This window comes from Sitodiplosis mosellana, unplaced genomic scaffold (assembly GCF_009176505.1).
Source record: "Sitodiplosis mosellana isolate CC-2019 unplaced genomic scaffold, AAFC_SMos_1.0 Smas_scaffold_6166, whole genome shotgun sequence".
Taxonomy (NCBI): Eukaryota; Metazoa; Arthropoda; class Insecta; order Diptera; family Cecidomyiidae; genus Sitodiplosis; species Sitodiplosis mosellana.
This window is the reverse complement of record NW_022601407.1, coordinates 3,694,307-3,710,807: the sequence shown is the minus strand read 5'-3', so window position 1 is coordinate 3,710,807 and position 16,501 is coordinate 3,694,307. Positions and strand designations below refer to the sequence as shown.

The 16,501-nt window shown below is 36.8% G+C and overlaps 2 protein-coding genes across 4 annotated transcripts in view; both read left to right on the top strand.

Annotated features, from left to right (window-relative positions):
* The first annotated feature begins 154 nt into the window (after positions 1–154).
* LOC129574965 (uncharacterized) lies at positions 155–11,650 on the top strand. Of its 3 annotated transcripts, none has more exons than XM_055457677.1 (7): positions 155–275; positions 483–519; positions 1,839–2,281; positions 2,412–8,178; positions 8,234–9,031; positions 9,116–9,378; positions 9,446–11,650. In XM_055457677.1, the coding sequence occupies exons 4-7, from the start codon at positions 3,279–3,281 to the stop codon at positions 11,378–11,380; spliced, it is 7,896 nt and encodes a 2,631-aa protein (XP_055313652.1). In that variant the 5' UTR covers positions 155–275; positions 483–519; positions 1,839–2,281; positions 2,412–3,278; the 3' UTR covers positions 11,381–11,650. The 3 variants fall into 3 exon arrangements, with proteins under 3 accessions (XP_055313652.1, XP_055313653.1, XP_055313654.1); XM_055457678.1 differs by lacking the exon at positions 155–275 and having other exon boundaries at positions 322–519; positions 2,412–4,142; positions 4,422–8,178; XM_055457679.1 differs by lacking the exons at positions 155–275; positions 483–519; positions 1,839–2,281 and having other exon boundaries at positions 3,974–4,142; positions 4,234–8,178.
* Positions 11,651–13,582: 1,932 nt separating this feature from the next.
* The window catches only part of LOC129575297 (SLIT-ROBO Rho GTPase-activating protein 1-like), a 51,121-nt gene continuing 48,202 nt past the window's right edge, over positions 13,583–16,501 (top strand). The window contains exons 1-2 of the mRNA XM_055458586.1: positions 13,583–13,732; positions 15,411–15,827. The gene's annotated coding sequence lies outside the window, so the exon portion shown is untranslated. The remainder of the gene's footprint in view (positions 13,733–15,410; positions 15,828–16,501) is intronic.

Below are 16,501 nucleotides of genomic sequence, written 5' to 3'. Positions count from 1 at the left end.
AGGTTGGCCTGATTTGGTGACACCCTATTTCTTTTCTTATTTTTTCTTTAAATGCTATATACGATCGTTTCCGTACATTAAAGCATACACACATTTATATGTCTTGCACTGAATGTCTCGCAGTAGTTCGACAACAGTAGACTTCGAAAAAAATGACGAAATGTGATGAAATTCGTTGCTCTATTCGATCACTCCAACGTATCCTATGGAAGTGTTAACAATAACAATCATTTTTTCGTGAATATTTAGTATTTTGGTGTAAAGTGGATTATTAAGTTTGTATAACTGAATAGTGGATCCTCAATTCAGATTGTCTGAATGTATCATTTTTTGCATTTAAGATTTTGATCTGTTTACCTTAAGATTAGAAAAAAAATTAAAAAAAAACAGTTTGAAAAACAATATTAGATTGAATATAGTTTTAGACTTTATTGTGAAAAAAAGAAGCAAAAAGAAAATGAAAAATATTTTTCTCTCGAAAGCATTCCTATAACTTATCATATTTGGGTGCTAGGACAGGTTTGTAACAACTATTTTTCCCTGAAATTCAGCATTTTCATTACTTTTCTTCCTTGGATTTTGTTCTCGATGAGAAATTTCTTTCAACTTCGCTAGTATTGAGAGAAAAAATTGAATCTACATGTTTAAAAACTTTATTTGAAACCGAAAGAGGCTTGTTGAAAATTAGAAACCTCCATTTTTTTGTATTTTGAAGAAATAAGAAAGTGACTGATTTACTTTATTATTGAACAAAGAAACTGAAACAGGATAGTTTCATACTTTAATAGGTTTTATTTTTATTTTTTGTAATCGAATCAATTTTTTTCTCATAGGAATGAAATAATCACAATAGTTGCGACAATTGATATAACGCCGTTCTCACAATACAATACAATGTCTTGATTATTTGCATACGATTAACTTATTTCAAAATGGAATCATGTCTTAGCAACCATCGGAGACAATAAATTACAAATATATTAGACATTTATTACAATGAAAAACCAAAATTTCTCAAATGCTCCGAAAACCGTGGTCATGAATACAGTGCAAAACATATCCCCTTTTTTACAACTTCAGCGAAAATAGAATCAGAAAAGTCAAATGGATTGTGAGATGTCTGGATTAAGATTTTTTTTCATTTATTTTTCATACAATATACTTTGTTGCTATAGTTGAGATCATTGAATCACACGGCGTCTAAACTGACTTGCAGCTGACTTTAAACAAATGGATAAGATACGTAGAAAAACACTCAACTTCCTCACTCAATCGATAGCGAATATACATTGTATTGTACTAGTGTAGATAGAATCGATTTTCAAAAGTAAAGACCATTTTTTGCTTTTCAAAACATTATATTTGCATTGAGCAATCATTTGTTATCGGTTTTGCATGCATTTGTGAAACAGCTCTGTTTACAGTACACTTTTGTTATAAAATTCATTTCAGTTAAATATTAGGGACTGACAGAACAGAATTTTTTTAAACATCGCTCGTTTTAAAACAAATCGGTTCAATGTTTTATTTATTCTGAATGCTGACGCAGTATTGAGGTTTGAAGGAGCTATTGAAAAATTGCGATAACAATGCACTATATTATATACATTTATAAATGAAACAGCTCCGTTTTATTGGTGTAATAACAATCGAGTGTACTTATTTTGTCTAGAATATACTTAAAACATACAAACAATATTCAATTAGACTTCAAACGTTAAATTTTTATTACTCAATATATATAATTTTTCCGTTGACTTCCATTTGGGCACTAAAATTATCTGATTCTCTTTGCTTTCTTTCCAAGTTTATTAGAATTGTTGTTCTTATTCTTACAGCAAAACGCCCACAAATAAAAATGGATGATGCTACTGTGAGTGACACTCCAGAAATTCGGGAGAATTTATTGAACCATGTTATTTTATCGCGTGATCTTCCCCAAGATAAGCCACCGCGATTCATTGAATTGAAGCTAATGACTCATATGGTCGAAACTGTTGAGAATTTAGCGAAATGTCTACCAATTAAAACGGTCGAGTTCTGTAAAAGATTGAAGACAATTCATCTCAAATGCACACCAGATGTTGTATCGAATGAGATTAATTCGTTGCATCCAGGTGATACATTTGCCATGTTCGTGCGTCGCCAGAATACTACCTTCATGGTTTATATGCTGCCAAATGACGACATCGACATAAAAAAATCGCAACAAGTAATTTTAGCAACATTTCCGGGCAATTTCCATCCAAGCGAAGTATATAAGGCTGAAAGCGATATGCAGGTATGTATTCAAATGATTTAATCAAAATGCAGTTCAATTTAATTCGCGCAAAAAGATGAATATGAATTATCTTAGGACTAAAAATTACTGATTAAACCGTATTATTTGTATTATGTTTTTTCTAAAACAGTTTAGCTATCCAATGAAAGCAATCAAAACAAAATATTCGCGCATGTTGCGTTCAGAGGAGTTTGCACAACAGTTGTGCTTTTTGTTTGGGGAATTGCCAATTGAAACTAAAACTCGCAACTACGTATCGGAATGGTTACTTACGCTTCTAGCGGATGTAAAAAGCACAACAGCTTCTGCAGAGGAATTTCCATTTATTACGAAAAAGATTCGAGACGAAGTTCGTGGTAAGGAGAAGAAAAACTACTTTCGTCGGTCTAGTTTTTATATGAGCGTAAAAGTCTTACTTCAACACAACCTCACGATGCAACTGGGCCCCGAATTGGGAAAAATCTGCTACAAAATTATCATGCTGAAATTTTTAACTCGAATGTGTGAGTTTTACATGGAACCGAAAGGCATGACTGTCAACAATGAATTATTGTCCCAGATGATAGCTAAAATGGGTCGTCGAATCGAGAAGTTGTCGCAAATGAAAGTAAAAAAAGGACAAAAGGTAGCAAATGCAATCAATTTGTATACTTCTATCGTTGACGAAGCCACAGAGACCATACAAAAATTTCGTGGTGAAATTAATGGTCGAACTCTATCAATCCACCAAATGGACGAGCAAAAATCCCAATTACCGCCATTAATTGACCTGAAATTTGATTCGGATATATGCCATAAAATGCCAAAACTGCAACAATATGTGAGTAAAAGAATGCAACAGGTGGCGAGAAAAGACAATAAGTCGAAATACAAAGTGCAATCCTATCGGCGATACAACTTAAAACAGTGTCCAGGGATTGAAACAATTTCAATGGTAAAAGATGAGCTCGGTAACCGAATTTATTGAGTTGAATTTGAAAATGTGGTTTTATATGAAATGAATATGAATGATGATCGTTGGACAGCGAACGAACTGCGCACATGGTTTTTTGGATACGCTAAATATGCGGATGAAAAATACAAGGAAAATCAATTGCTCATCAGCAAAATGATTTTGGTTCTCACTAAAATGGTCTCCGTATTAGACCGAAGTTGTATAAGCGAATATCCGCTGCTTCAAGGGCATCGCAGCGGAATCAATCCAAATTGGGTTAATTCGTTATTGATACCTCAACGTGCTGACATGCAAATTGCCTTTGAATTAGAGGAATACTTTCGTCGACGTAATGATTGTGCACGCCATCCGGGATTAACTGAAGAAGACACCATTAGCGAAAATTCATTTTCAGTGAAATTTGCGATGCAAGATTCAGGCATGAAAAAAGTTCGGAAACGGATTTTGAAAATGAATGAATATAACATCGAGAATAAACGATTGGAATTGGAACAAGGTCGTGCAAGAGTTGAGAATCTCAGAGAGAGAGCCAATCAATTGGAACATCACTATTTCACGAATCGATGGGGAAATTATCGTCACAGCAACAGCAACTATTGCACCAAATGCAATTTGAAATTGCAGTCAGATCGTGTGAAAATGAGGGAATATGAGCATTTGTTGCCAGAGGAAGAGTTTAAACAGTTTGCAATTGTGTTTGAGTTCAACATCCCAAATAAAATCGCTTGTTTAAGGGATGTTCTGTATGGATTGACTAAATTTTGTAGTAAATCCAATATAAATGCTCGAGAATTGACAATCAATTGGGCAGCGCGTTCGGAACTATCAGAGTTCAACAAGTCACATTGTCAAAATGAATATGTTAGCCTCGGCAGTACATGGAAACAACATTTGTCCGAACATCATGTAAGCTATTCATTTGAAGCATTCATCGTTAAAAATACATCAAATTGCATGTTATTTGCTGAAAATAAAAGTATACCAACTTCACTACCAGATAATGCAATCAAAACCGTGTGCACATTCAAAACGCAAGACGAATATTTGGGTCTACAATGGACATTGAACAGTACAACGCACACACAGAATCAAGTGCTGTCACGTCAATTTGAATGTCCACATAACATGTCATTGTCCGAATTCAAGAATTTTGGCTCACTTCGTGCCGATAGTCATCGGTTGCAGTTACGGAAATTGTATGCTATGATTGAAACTGAAGCATTGTCATTTGAAAAGGAGTCGGTCTTAATGCTTATCATGCAAACTCTGTGGGAATGCGGAGTCAGTGGCGACGGTAAATTCATTCGAGAGTCTCATGTTGATTTCAACGATGCAGAATTTTGTACAACAATGATCGAACTCCTTACGAAATTCATCGAACAACAAAAAGATAATTGGGTGCATCCATTGAAATTGGTTATGGCCACTTTAATCGCCATTCGTGCTTTTGAAATCAACGATCACGATTTATTAGCGGATGAATATGTGGAATTGTTGGCGCACATTCGGCGTATTGCATTAGATTGGATTGACAAAATCGAAAAGACCATATCTGATATGCACAATGTTGATGAAAAAAATGAACGCGATCTACGTTTGAAACTAATTTTTGTGGCAATAGCCGGTAGTTTGACGTTTTTCGTTCATCCAACGCATAAATTTTACGAAGGAATTCTAAGAGATAATGAGAATGGACTATCAGCGGCTCAGTTGTGGTTGCAGTTTATCATTAGTTTGAAGAATAATATTCATCTCTATGAAAATAATGAAGATAAATTGCCATCAAATCTACGTTTATTCCTTCGAATGATTGAAACTAACGGTGTGTATTTGGAACCAAAAATAAAGGCTATTATACATGCTGGAGATGTAGAAAAGCTAATTAAGAAACAATGGATGCGTGCTGATACGGCAAAATTCATGCGAGCCTATTTTTCAACTGAATATCCACAAATTTTAGCTGCTGAATACATCGTCGACTACGGTTCACAGATGCATGTCTCACAGACCATCACCATTGACATAATCACCGGTGCATTTTCTGTGGAAGGCCTACCGGTGTCACGTCTGCCAACTGACACTATACAAAACGAACTTTATCAGTGGTTCTTTGGGCAAACAACGTTTCCAGTGCAACCAGATGCTGAAAATAGTTTTTCCACTCTCCAAAAGCACAATGATTGTAGCTATAACTTTAGAAAGAATGAAAACGATACCATCATCACTGAACGAACGGATGAAGGTTTGGAGAAAGAGCTCCTTCCTCATTATATCTTTAGAGATGATTTCCCGAATTCACTTGCATTGAATTACAGTCACTGGTGGAATAAGAAGGAAAACTGCATCGAATTTCGGGTGAGAACATTTGGACAGAAGCATTTTTCCAAAGAAACCACAATTGATTATCGATTAGATTTAGCAACAAATCGTTTGATACATATAAAAACAAGTCGGCCAATGGTCGATGTAAAAAGTGGCAGTTATTGTAGAATCGTGAATCAATTGTCGCGTTTGGAACACTTCAATTATATCCATGTGCTGATGAATAGCCCAAAAGAGGCCGTGGTGGAACTGATGCGAATGAATCTAAAATTCAAGATTCACTATTCGAAAGTGCCACGAAAGCAATACGATTTAATTTCAAATGAATTTATCGGGATGCGTATCGCCCGCGCACAAAAAATCGGCACTTTATGTGGACTAAATCATGGTTTGATTCTGGAAAGCATAAGCATTGATTCTAATTCAAACACCAAAATATTACTCATCCCCCATGGAAATGTTCGAATCGAAACGAACAATTTGGATGTTACTGTAAACATTGACATTGGGCCCAGTTTAAGAAAACCGCACTTCTATCAATATCAAGTGGACGAGTTTTGCCAGCAACTGAAATCTAACAATAGTAGTCATGCATCCTGGTTCTACCTGGCTTATTTACATGCAATCACATCGCACGGTGAAATTGAACCGTTTACGGGAATGTCAGGCACCGAACGAGCACTGCAAATTTTACAATCTGCTTTTGCCTGGTCTTCGGCTCCATACGAACCAGAAGCCATACATATTCTTAATGAAATTGCTAAATTGTCACCAATCCGAAAGCTCGTCGATAACAGACAAATCATTGAATGGCCAAACAATATTCCGCGCAGTTCAGCTCAGGATTCGTTTATTTTTATCGTCAAAAAATTGCTTGAGAATAGTCAACGCCTACATGGACTGTATTTCAAGGATGCAGCACAAACATTCAATTCTAAAATGGATTTGAAATTGAATGAACGAGAATATCGACGCTGTTTGCAATTAAACCCGAATTTGTGTGTGTCCGATGCGTTTATCAAACAAAAAACGTTGACAACCTCGTTACCAACACTGATTAAAACATCGTTTTGCACTAACACACAGACTGTGTCCACCTTGTATCACAGCCGAAAATACGTCGTACCAGCGAATCCGAATTTAAGCACATTTTTAACTGGCAAATGTAAGGTTTTGAACGGGCTTGCAAACCGAGAACATGTTACTTGTCTTCTCATCCATAGTAAATACGATCCAGTTTCTGATTGGTGGATTTCTATTTACGATGCTGTCCGTAATGAAGAACTCAGTCAAACACAGCTTACTTTGATTTTAACCCTATTTACCCATCAGAAAGAGAAATACGAACCAATTTTGGCATTGCAAGCCGTTGCTATGAACCCAAGTGCGTTTGAAGATTTAAATCCACCACCAGTCGAACAATATGAACTTTCAGCTGGTACCTATGATGCCGGTAAAGTGTCGAATTTACTGCGAAGCAAATGTGACATAAATCACCACATGAAGCTAAGAAAAATTATTGAAACATTTGAAAACACTGAAATGGAGAGTGAGACTCTCGCTGAAGAACTTATAGAACGGTTAACAGAGAAAGTTACAAAATGTTGGCCATGCGATTCAGTCGTTTTGAGCAAATCCTGGAATCGTGGCCAACACGTATTTGAATTTGAGTTTGAAGGCGCTAATGAAGCAATAAATAGACTGCTTGTCATTTGGAATAATAATCGAAAGCTTGAAATCTTCATAAAAAATGTTGAAGAACGCTTAAAATCACTGCCAACGTTAAACCATAAGCTACCGTATTACACGCCATTTCTGAAAGATGTGTCTCAAAATTGGGGAAAATTCGAAATGGATTTCGACAGAGTAGTGCAACCAAATTTAAGCACATTTGAAGCGATAATCAATGAAGCACAGCATTCATGGGAGATGAAAAAGGAGTCATCACGTTCTGCAAATCAATGGTGGTATGTTATTGACAATGTTTTCAACTCGAAAAAGACACAACATCTGATTGAAGCTGGAATATTTCCGAGACTGGTTCCGACTTTCCTTTTACCCAAAATAATCGGCACAGAAACAGATCATCGATTGAAAGCTTTAATTGGCGCTTGGGCCATAGCAATAGCGCGTGAGCAACGTGAAAAACGCATTCAGATCTATTCACAACGACCAGAACTAAAGGGTTTGATGAACAGAGAACGAGAAAATAAGCCGCATTCTAATTGGAAACCATGTGACCGTCCCGAATGGCTCATATTTGAAATCGAACAGAATTTAACAATACGTCCAATTCAAATCGAAATTGCAAACCGAATGATCGAACCACCGAAGAAAGAAGGAGTCAATGCCAAGCACTCCGTAATGCAATTGAATATGGGCGAAGGGAAAACTGCCGTTATTGTACCGATTTCGGCTGCTGTTTTGGCCGATGGCACTCAGGCTTGCCAAATAACCGTTCTAAAATCACTATTTGCAACAAATCTCAAGGCACTACGGCAATATCTAGGAGGAATGTTGAATCGGCGGATCTATACCTTTCCATGTCGTCGAGACATGAAAATCGAACAGCACGTCGAAGCCCTGCTGAACATTTATGAGGAATGCAAAAGGGAAAAAGGTAAGAAAACTCATTGATGTCATTTGATCTTTTTTAAGCGAATTTTTTTTTACAGGAGTCATTCTCACCCTACCGGAATATCGACTATCATTTCAACTTAAAATATATGAATCGATACAAAAAGGACACATCAACGTCGCTAAAAGCTTCATGGATGTTCATAAGTGGATTAATACAAACGTACGAAACCTTTTGGATGAATCCGACGCAATTTTACAGCCAAAATATCAACTGATTTACACGGTTGGCAATCAATTATCGCCTGACGGCGGGTTTGAAAGATGGTTTGTGACTCAAGCAATTTTGAAACGCGTTCCATTCCATATGAAAAAACTATATAAAAAGTACGGGAAATCAAAGATTGAATTTGATGAACAATATATTGAAAAGGGTCACGTTTTTGGAGCGCCAAAAGTTAATTATCGATCAGACGTATTCATGCCATGTCGAATTCTCGATGAAACAATTTTTGATGATTTAAAAGCTCGTCTAGTCGAAGACTTCCTTAAGGGTGAACTTCAAGTTGCCTTCTCGGTTGATCCATCTATGAAAAGCGATTTGGAGGATGTGCTAAAACAAAAGGAAATTGATAAAAAATCATTGCTAATGATTGGGAACTTTCCGTTGAAGGAGCGTAATACAATCATGATTCTAAGTGGGCTGTTGCGGTTTGAAGTCTTAAAATTGGTTCTGACGAAACGCTGGCGTGTTAACTATGGCGTCGATAAAACACAAAAAGGAAAACGCAAAATGGCCATACCATTCAAGGCAAAGGATGTTGCAGCTGAAATGACCGAATTCGGACATCCAGATGCAGCTATTTGTTTTACCCAACTAAGCTATTACTATTCAGGTCGATATTTATGATTTAAAATCATTGCATTTCAATTATAAAACTGAGTCATCCATATGTGATCTTATTTGCATTTATTTACAGGCCTAGATGACGACCAATTGTATCAAGTGTTTGAAGTGCTCGAAAGCGAACAAGGGTCATCGGTGATATATGAAAAATGGATCCAAAGTATTCCATCGGAACTGAGAGACTCATCAATTGTATCATACACTGGCGTTAATTTAGATGACACAAATCAACGTGAACGCTTACTATTTCCGTTGCTACGTTTTAACATGCATGTTATCGATTTTTGGCTTTCGAACGTTGTCTTCCAACATGAAGCGAAGACATTTGAGCAAAAGGTTTATTTCTTAATAGTTTTACTTTTTGAAACTTTGTTATTTTGAGTTTTTTTTTCTTCATTTCTAGCTTATGTGTTCGGCTTGGGATTTGTGCAGTGACCAATTTGATCATTGTGTCACCGGTTTTAGTGGAACCAACGACACGCAACATATTCTTCCGTTGCCAATTGCACAAAATGATCTGAAGAAACTCGAAAATACAAATGAAATTATGCGCGAAATACTGCTTAAACCAGAAAATCGATCATATGAGGCGCTGCTGCCAAACGTGAGCGGAAAGAAGATACTTGATAAGTTGATAGAAAAACGAATTCCAGTTCTTCTAGATTCGGGAGCTTTGATGCTCGAGCTGACTAATGAACAGGTTGCCGTTGAGTGGTTATCAAAAGCTGAACCAAACTACGAAGCATCTGTTTATTTTGACTCGAATGATATTCTACAAACTATTGATCGCAAGGGTATTAAAACTGAATTCGATTGTTCTGTTTATCGTGAGAATTTAAAGCGTTGCCTGGTGTACTTAGATGATGCGCACACTCGTGGCACGGATTTGAAATTCCCACCGGAATGGAAAGCTTGTGTCACTTTATCTGGAGATATGACACGCGATAAAACTGTTCAATCGTGCATGCGAATGCGTCAATTGGGAAAAGGTCAATCCATTTCATTTTGGGCATCATATGAAGCTGATGTTCGCATACGAGAAACCAGTAGATTATCATCTAAGGATTGTGTAACAAACGAACATGTAATCAAATTCATTTGTCGCAATAGTGAACAATTTGTGATCACAAACATGGTTCACTGGACCGCTTCTTCTGTAAACTACACAAAAAAACTCATTGGACACAAACTCTTCGAAAATACAAACGATAAAGAGTCCATGGAAAAGCTGTACGAGCTCGTGTGTGACGATGAGTTTGCAAAACTCAGTGAAATGTATGGCGATAAAAAAGAGTCAATGCTCACCGAAGTCGCATGGGCTAAATACGATAAACTTGCTACAAAACATAAACGAAATAGGCCGATTCTTTCGGTTGTTCGAGACATGCAAACGAACGTAGATGACAAATTGAACAAACTTGCTCCAAATGTGAAACAATTTTCAAATGCGCTTGATGAAGAGCAAGAAAAAGAACTAGAGCAAGAGATAGAGGAGCAACGGTCCGTAGAGCGCCCACCACGACAACTTCCAGCTAATCCAAACTACAATCCGAAATTAAGGGATTTAATCCTCAACGGCGTAACTGGTATTATTGATGATAATATGAAAAGCGAATACACATTAATTTCCGTTGGAGCGAGTCTGTCACACACAAAATTGCCTCATTTCTGTAGAAACATTAAAAATGCTTGGGGTAGCCATTTGTTTGTTACCAAAGATTATCAAACAGTTATAGGTAGTCCGTCGAAGGCTTGTGATGAATTTCTGCGCCCAGTTTGGTGGATTGCACACATCAAAAATCCATTCGGCAAAAATATTTCCGTGCTTCTTAGCTCACACGAATGCGATCGTTTGTTGCCAATTTTTCGAAAAAGTTCAAAATCAACGCTGATCATGTATCGACCTCGCTTGAGCAAATTGCACAGTAACTTGGTTCACAATAAAAGACTTCAAGTGACTAAAATGATCAAAAATAATACCATCGACATTCAAGACGAAGTTCAATTTGAATTCTACTCGGGTGCAATGTACTTTCAAAGTGATGACGAACAAAATGCTTACTGCGGATTTTTGGGTTTGATCCCATGTCCAAGAACTCCAGAACAGGATAGTGCATTTGAAGAAGGTGTTATAGAACCGAAAGGATTTGTGAAACCAAGAAGACGTAAATACTCTGAAGCAATTTCTAATTGTGTTGGCCAATGCAAGTTCGAAGAAAATCCAGTTGATTTAGCGATAAAAATTATCGAAGCCAATCATCAAGTGTTACTCAAAGAGTCACACGTGGCTTCAATATTTGAACGAGGTGTAAAAGTGCCCATTGAAAATGGTAATTGATAATGCATTTATATGCCCATAATGACAGGTTGATTCTTCACATAGCCAAACTATTGTGAAATTCATATAATTCCTGATCAGACTAGACTAAATTATATACAACAATTGCAAAAAAAACATAAACAGCTTTATGAAATTCAAACAATCCAATGAAATACTGTTGTCACTTCATCCTCTTACATAGATATTAGAAAAATGTTCAGTTAATTTTGAACATTTTAATATTGTAATTTCTTACCTTTTTAATCAATAAAAAAACAGACAAAAACACTCAACTTTTATTTTATTTCTCTTTTTGGTTTTCTCTCTAGTTCTTCTTCTTTTTTTACTCATTAAATTAAACGATACAAATAATTTTTCAGTTTGATGATACTGTTTGCAATGCGAAAAGGATAATCCGTTTGGTCATTTTACCGAGTCTAAATCACGTAAGATAGCCTCTGATTAATATACTCGATGATCGCAATTATGTAGAAATGTGTCGATATTCAAGTTTGAGTTTCGATTACAACCAATCCAAGTTTCGGTTGCTTGTGGTTTCTACAGCAAAGAGTGGAAGTTTGGTATTGAATATGTAGATGGCGCTGGGTGTGAGGCTGGGTTTGTTTTAAAAATTCCAATTAGTGCAGTTGAATTTCAACTGTCGATGAAGAGGAACGAAGGAGAAGAAGAAGAAGGAGAAAACAATCATATGGCACGAATATGGCAGGCTTCAGTTTTTCGAGCACGGTAATTGGCGAGCCGCACGTATCAAACTTTTATTAATGCATGTAATTTGATGAAACCGCAAAAGGGACACAACAAAAACTGAACGGTCGCGCATGTTGATCGTTGAAATAACAGGCAGTGGCGACGACAACGGTCGACGATATGATATCAGATGGAAAATGCTTCAATAATGTGTGCATTATCCATTATATTTTAGGGCTAAAACAAGATCGCATATTGCACACACACAAGCTGCTATTTTATATTTAAACAGAGAGTGAAAAAAAATGATTGTTGGTTCCTCTTCATGCATTCTCCTTTCTCTCATTGCACGTTGATTCGTCTACACACACACACACACACACACACACACACACACACGGAACAGCAACAGCAGCTGCTCCTTCGATACATATTAAATGTTCGGGGAAAAAAAACCAAATTCATCGAGTGAAAAATGACTGATAAATAATATATAGACTGGAAAAAAGGTGGAATCAAATAAATAGCTACTTAAAAAAAAGGTAAAAAAAAATTAAAATTGTCTGTGTGTGCACCAAACCATGTTCAATATGCGCTTCCAATACACATGCCAAGCAATTTGAATAGACCGATCGCAAGAAGAAGAAAAAGAAACAGCCATACATTTACCTTTTTGCCAATGTACACATGGACGAAACCATACATGTGATTCCCTACGAATACATACGGGAACAAACAAAGGAGACACATTAGATGATAAAAAAAAACAACCAAATCCTGAACCAACGACCACAAGCAGAACAACGCGTACAGGAGAGAGAGAGAAAATTGTATCAGCCGGCGAAAAGTAGTACACCACACCAAGTGAAATATGAAAAAGGAAACCTATTTAATTCTTTGGTGTGCGTTGAGTCACAAACAAACAAATAAACAACAGCCAAAGCAGCAGCAGCCATGGAGAGCCAACAAAACGACAACACAATACACAAATCGACGCAAGCCGGAGACAAATAGCAGTCATCGCATATATTTGTGTGTGTGTGTGTGTGTGTGTGTGTGTGTACGATGTACGTACATGCTGCTCTCTGACTCTCTACACAACGATGAAGATATATTGTAAGTAAAAACAACAACACGACGCAAACGTTCTTCACTTCGTGCATTAACTGTTTGGTTTTTATTTATTGTTGTGTTGTTGCTGTTTTTTGGTAGGTTTTCATGTTGGATTTGTCTCTTTCTTGAAAAATGCTCATATATGGACATTTCTTTAGTATTTATTTTCGGTTAATTTTCTTTCTGCCTCACGCGCATTCTCTCTGTCTCTGTTGCTGTGCGTGTGTGCGAGTGAGTGAGTGTATGTTGTCTGGAGAGTTGTTTTGCTTTCTTGCTTTGTCTCTTCTTCTCATTCAATGCGTCTTTCTCTGTCTCTCATTCGAGTATATGTGTATAATTTAATCGAGTTTTTCTCCGTTTTTTCCCGTTCATTCTATGCCGTTGTGTGAGCAGCAGTTGCTGGTGCTCCGGTACGGACACGATCACGACACACTGTGTGTAACGAGAGTGTTGAATGTGGTTTTGTTTTGCTTTTTTCTTCTTCGTCGTCGTCGTCGTTGCTGCTTGCTTTCATGCTTGCTGTTGTTGTTGTTGCTGCTTTTTTTCATTGTATTCACAATTTTTCTATTCCGATTTGCGGCGAATGCGATTCGACAGTGAACTGTGTAGTATATGTGCGCGCGTGTGCGAAAGAGAATCCAAAAAATCCGCTGCTTACACTGCGCGCTCGTTCGCTCGCTCACTCGACTCGACTCGGTTCTATATGTAAATTTGTTGTATGAAAATACAAAAAAAAAACTCACAACATATAAAATATATCGTATGCAATTGACAGAAGCCCGAAATGAGCCGCACATAGCGCGCAAACAGTAATCCGACAGAGAGCTGAAATGAGTGTTCAATGGTTGCGCACACGTTTGCCAGAATAGTTTAGTTTGTAACACTGTTGCGACGGTCTATAGATCCAGTGACGATTCCCGAAAAAAAAAACGAATCGAATTTTCATGTCATTTTTCGTTCTATCTGTTTCATTTATTTCGGAGTTTTCCAACTTTGTGGTGACAGAAACAAATTGTTCTGGGTTTTTGTGTTTGAATTTAAAAAAAATTAAACGTTCGTCGTGTTTGTTAAAAAAAAATCGAAATAATTTTCGTTGGCCATTTCATCGGTTAAATGTTGAAAAGGTTTCTCGGTTTAAGTGTTTTTTTTCGCTCTCTCGTTTGTTTGTACTGTTCTTTGTATCTTAAAAAATAATAAAGGTGAAGACTTGTTCAATCGTTTCATTTTATTTGTTAATTCCTCGTTTTTTTCTGCTAAATCGGCTGTTGTTGGTAATCGAATATGCTGCCACCACCACTGCGTCATTCATCGTGAAATCAAAGAAGACACATAAATGTGCATGTTATCAACACCTCGACAGAAAATAAATTAGCAAATCAATGTAACTAAATGACAAAAAAAAACACTGGAGAGAACAAAAAAAAGAGTGAAACAAACGAGCAACGCGCAAATGAAATCGATTCGACTTACGCAATCGATATTTGGAATTCAGTGTCAATAAGTTACCGTTTGGGGTTTATTTCACAGTGCAATTCGGCTCGTGTGTGTTTGTGTGAGTTTTATACACGGCAATCTGCATTTTCAAATTGACACAGCTTTTTTTTTAATGTTTAAAGTCATAAACACATTGAAGTCTAACGTTTCATTTCACGGTGGTGTTGTGTCACACAACTTGTGTGTTGTGAACCGCTCGCCGGATTTGTGGTTTTTGTGGCCAACCGGTTTATTTGGATTGTGTCAAATTTAGAATCACACAACGAGCAAGTGAGTGAAAGAGACACGGATTCTGGCGCCGCCAACTGCGCGCGATATACACTGTGAAAAAAAAAAAACGAATCAAACAAACAAAACAACAAACGATCATATACAACAACTCTTCTTTTTTATTTCATTCACCTCAATGCGAAGAAATAGGCGAACATCGCACTCGCGCACGCTCGTTCATTCTGAGTGCCGATTGATGACCGTAGTTCAAGAGACAGAGAGAGAGTGAACAAGAGACACATACATAAAATGCGACATCAACTCAGAGCGGCGCAAAATGCAAATGAAACCCATGGCCAAAGGAAACAAGAAACGTGATCTACACCGCATAAGAATAAAATAAAATACATAAAAAAAACATACACAACACCAAAAGAACTATTATAAGAGTGAACCGGAGAGTGCCACAGAGCCAAACCCACAAGAACAATTAATTTTTACGGAATTGACTTTCCAAAAACAGCGAGAGCGAGAAAAAGAGAGCGATCAGAAAGAAATGAACGTGAAAAAGAAAACTGTCGTGAAAAAAGTTCAGTGAACATAAAATAGATCTAAACGGAAGAAAAGTGAAAGAAAGAAAAATTTATTTATTTCAAAAGAAATGAGCAAATCAAAACTAAACAGAAGTAACGAAAAACAACAACCAGAAACGACGGAAAAACACATAGCAAAAATACAACAACAAAAATTCCAAAGAGAAACTTATAATAATCATCGCCGTGAATTAGCGACCGTTGACGTCGTCATCGTCATCATTGTCGAGTATCGGAGTGATGGGGAATTGTGAATGCTTGAATTGCATATTATTGAGGGCTTCATGAGCTTTGCCAAATACACCGAAAATTAAAAAAATAACAAAAACAGAATCCTACGAAAAAAGGTAAGAATTAGATGAAAAACAAGACGGCCTTAATTACGTATAATCTGCCAAAGCATCTAACAGCAACAGCAGCAGCAGCACCAGCTAACGGCTACCACATATTCGATACATACTATATATATTCCAATGCTGGTGCTATTGCTGCTTCTGCTACTGTTGTTGTTGGTATTCGATTCGGTTTTGTTTTCTCAACTTGAAAAATGCTCATTTTGTACGTTTACATGCTTCGCCTAGCCGTAATACTAATAATACTAGACAATTTTCCATTATTTCTTCATGTTTTTTCTCCTATATTTCTTCATTCAATCCGGTTGTTTTTTTTTTTTGCTACTGCTGCTGCCGCTTTGTTCCTCGAAAATTATATTCATTTCGTTTACATTGATGTGAACAGAAATGATCACTTCGCGATTTAGAAGTAAAAACAGAATAATGCTGTGTGTGTGAGGCAATGTCGAGAATTTCGCTTTTTTTAAAAAACAAATGAGATGTTTGTATGACTTCATTTGACTTCATGATTTATTAATTAGTTAGAATTATTGCGTTTCTTATTTGAATTTCGGGACATGAAAAACCGATTGATTGTGCGCGATTAACATTCTGCGTTGCATGTCTCTTTCTCTCTTCCTTTCTCTCTCTCTCTCTCTCTCTCTCTCTCTCTCTCTCTCTCTCTCTCT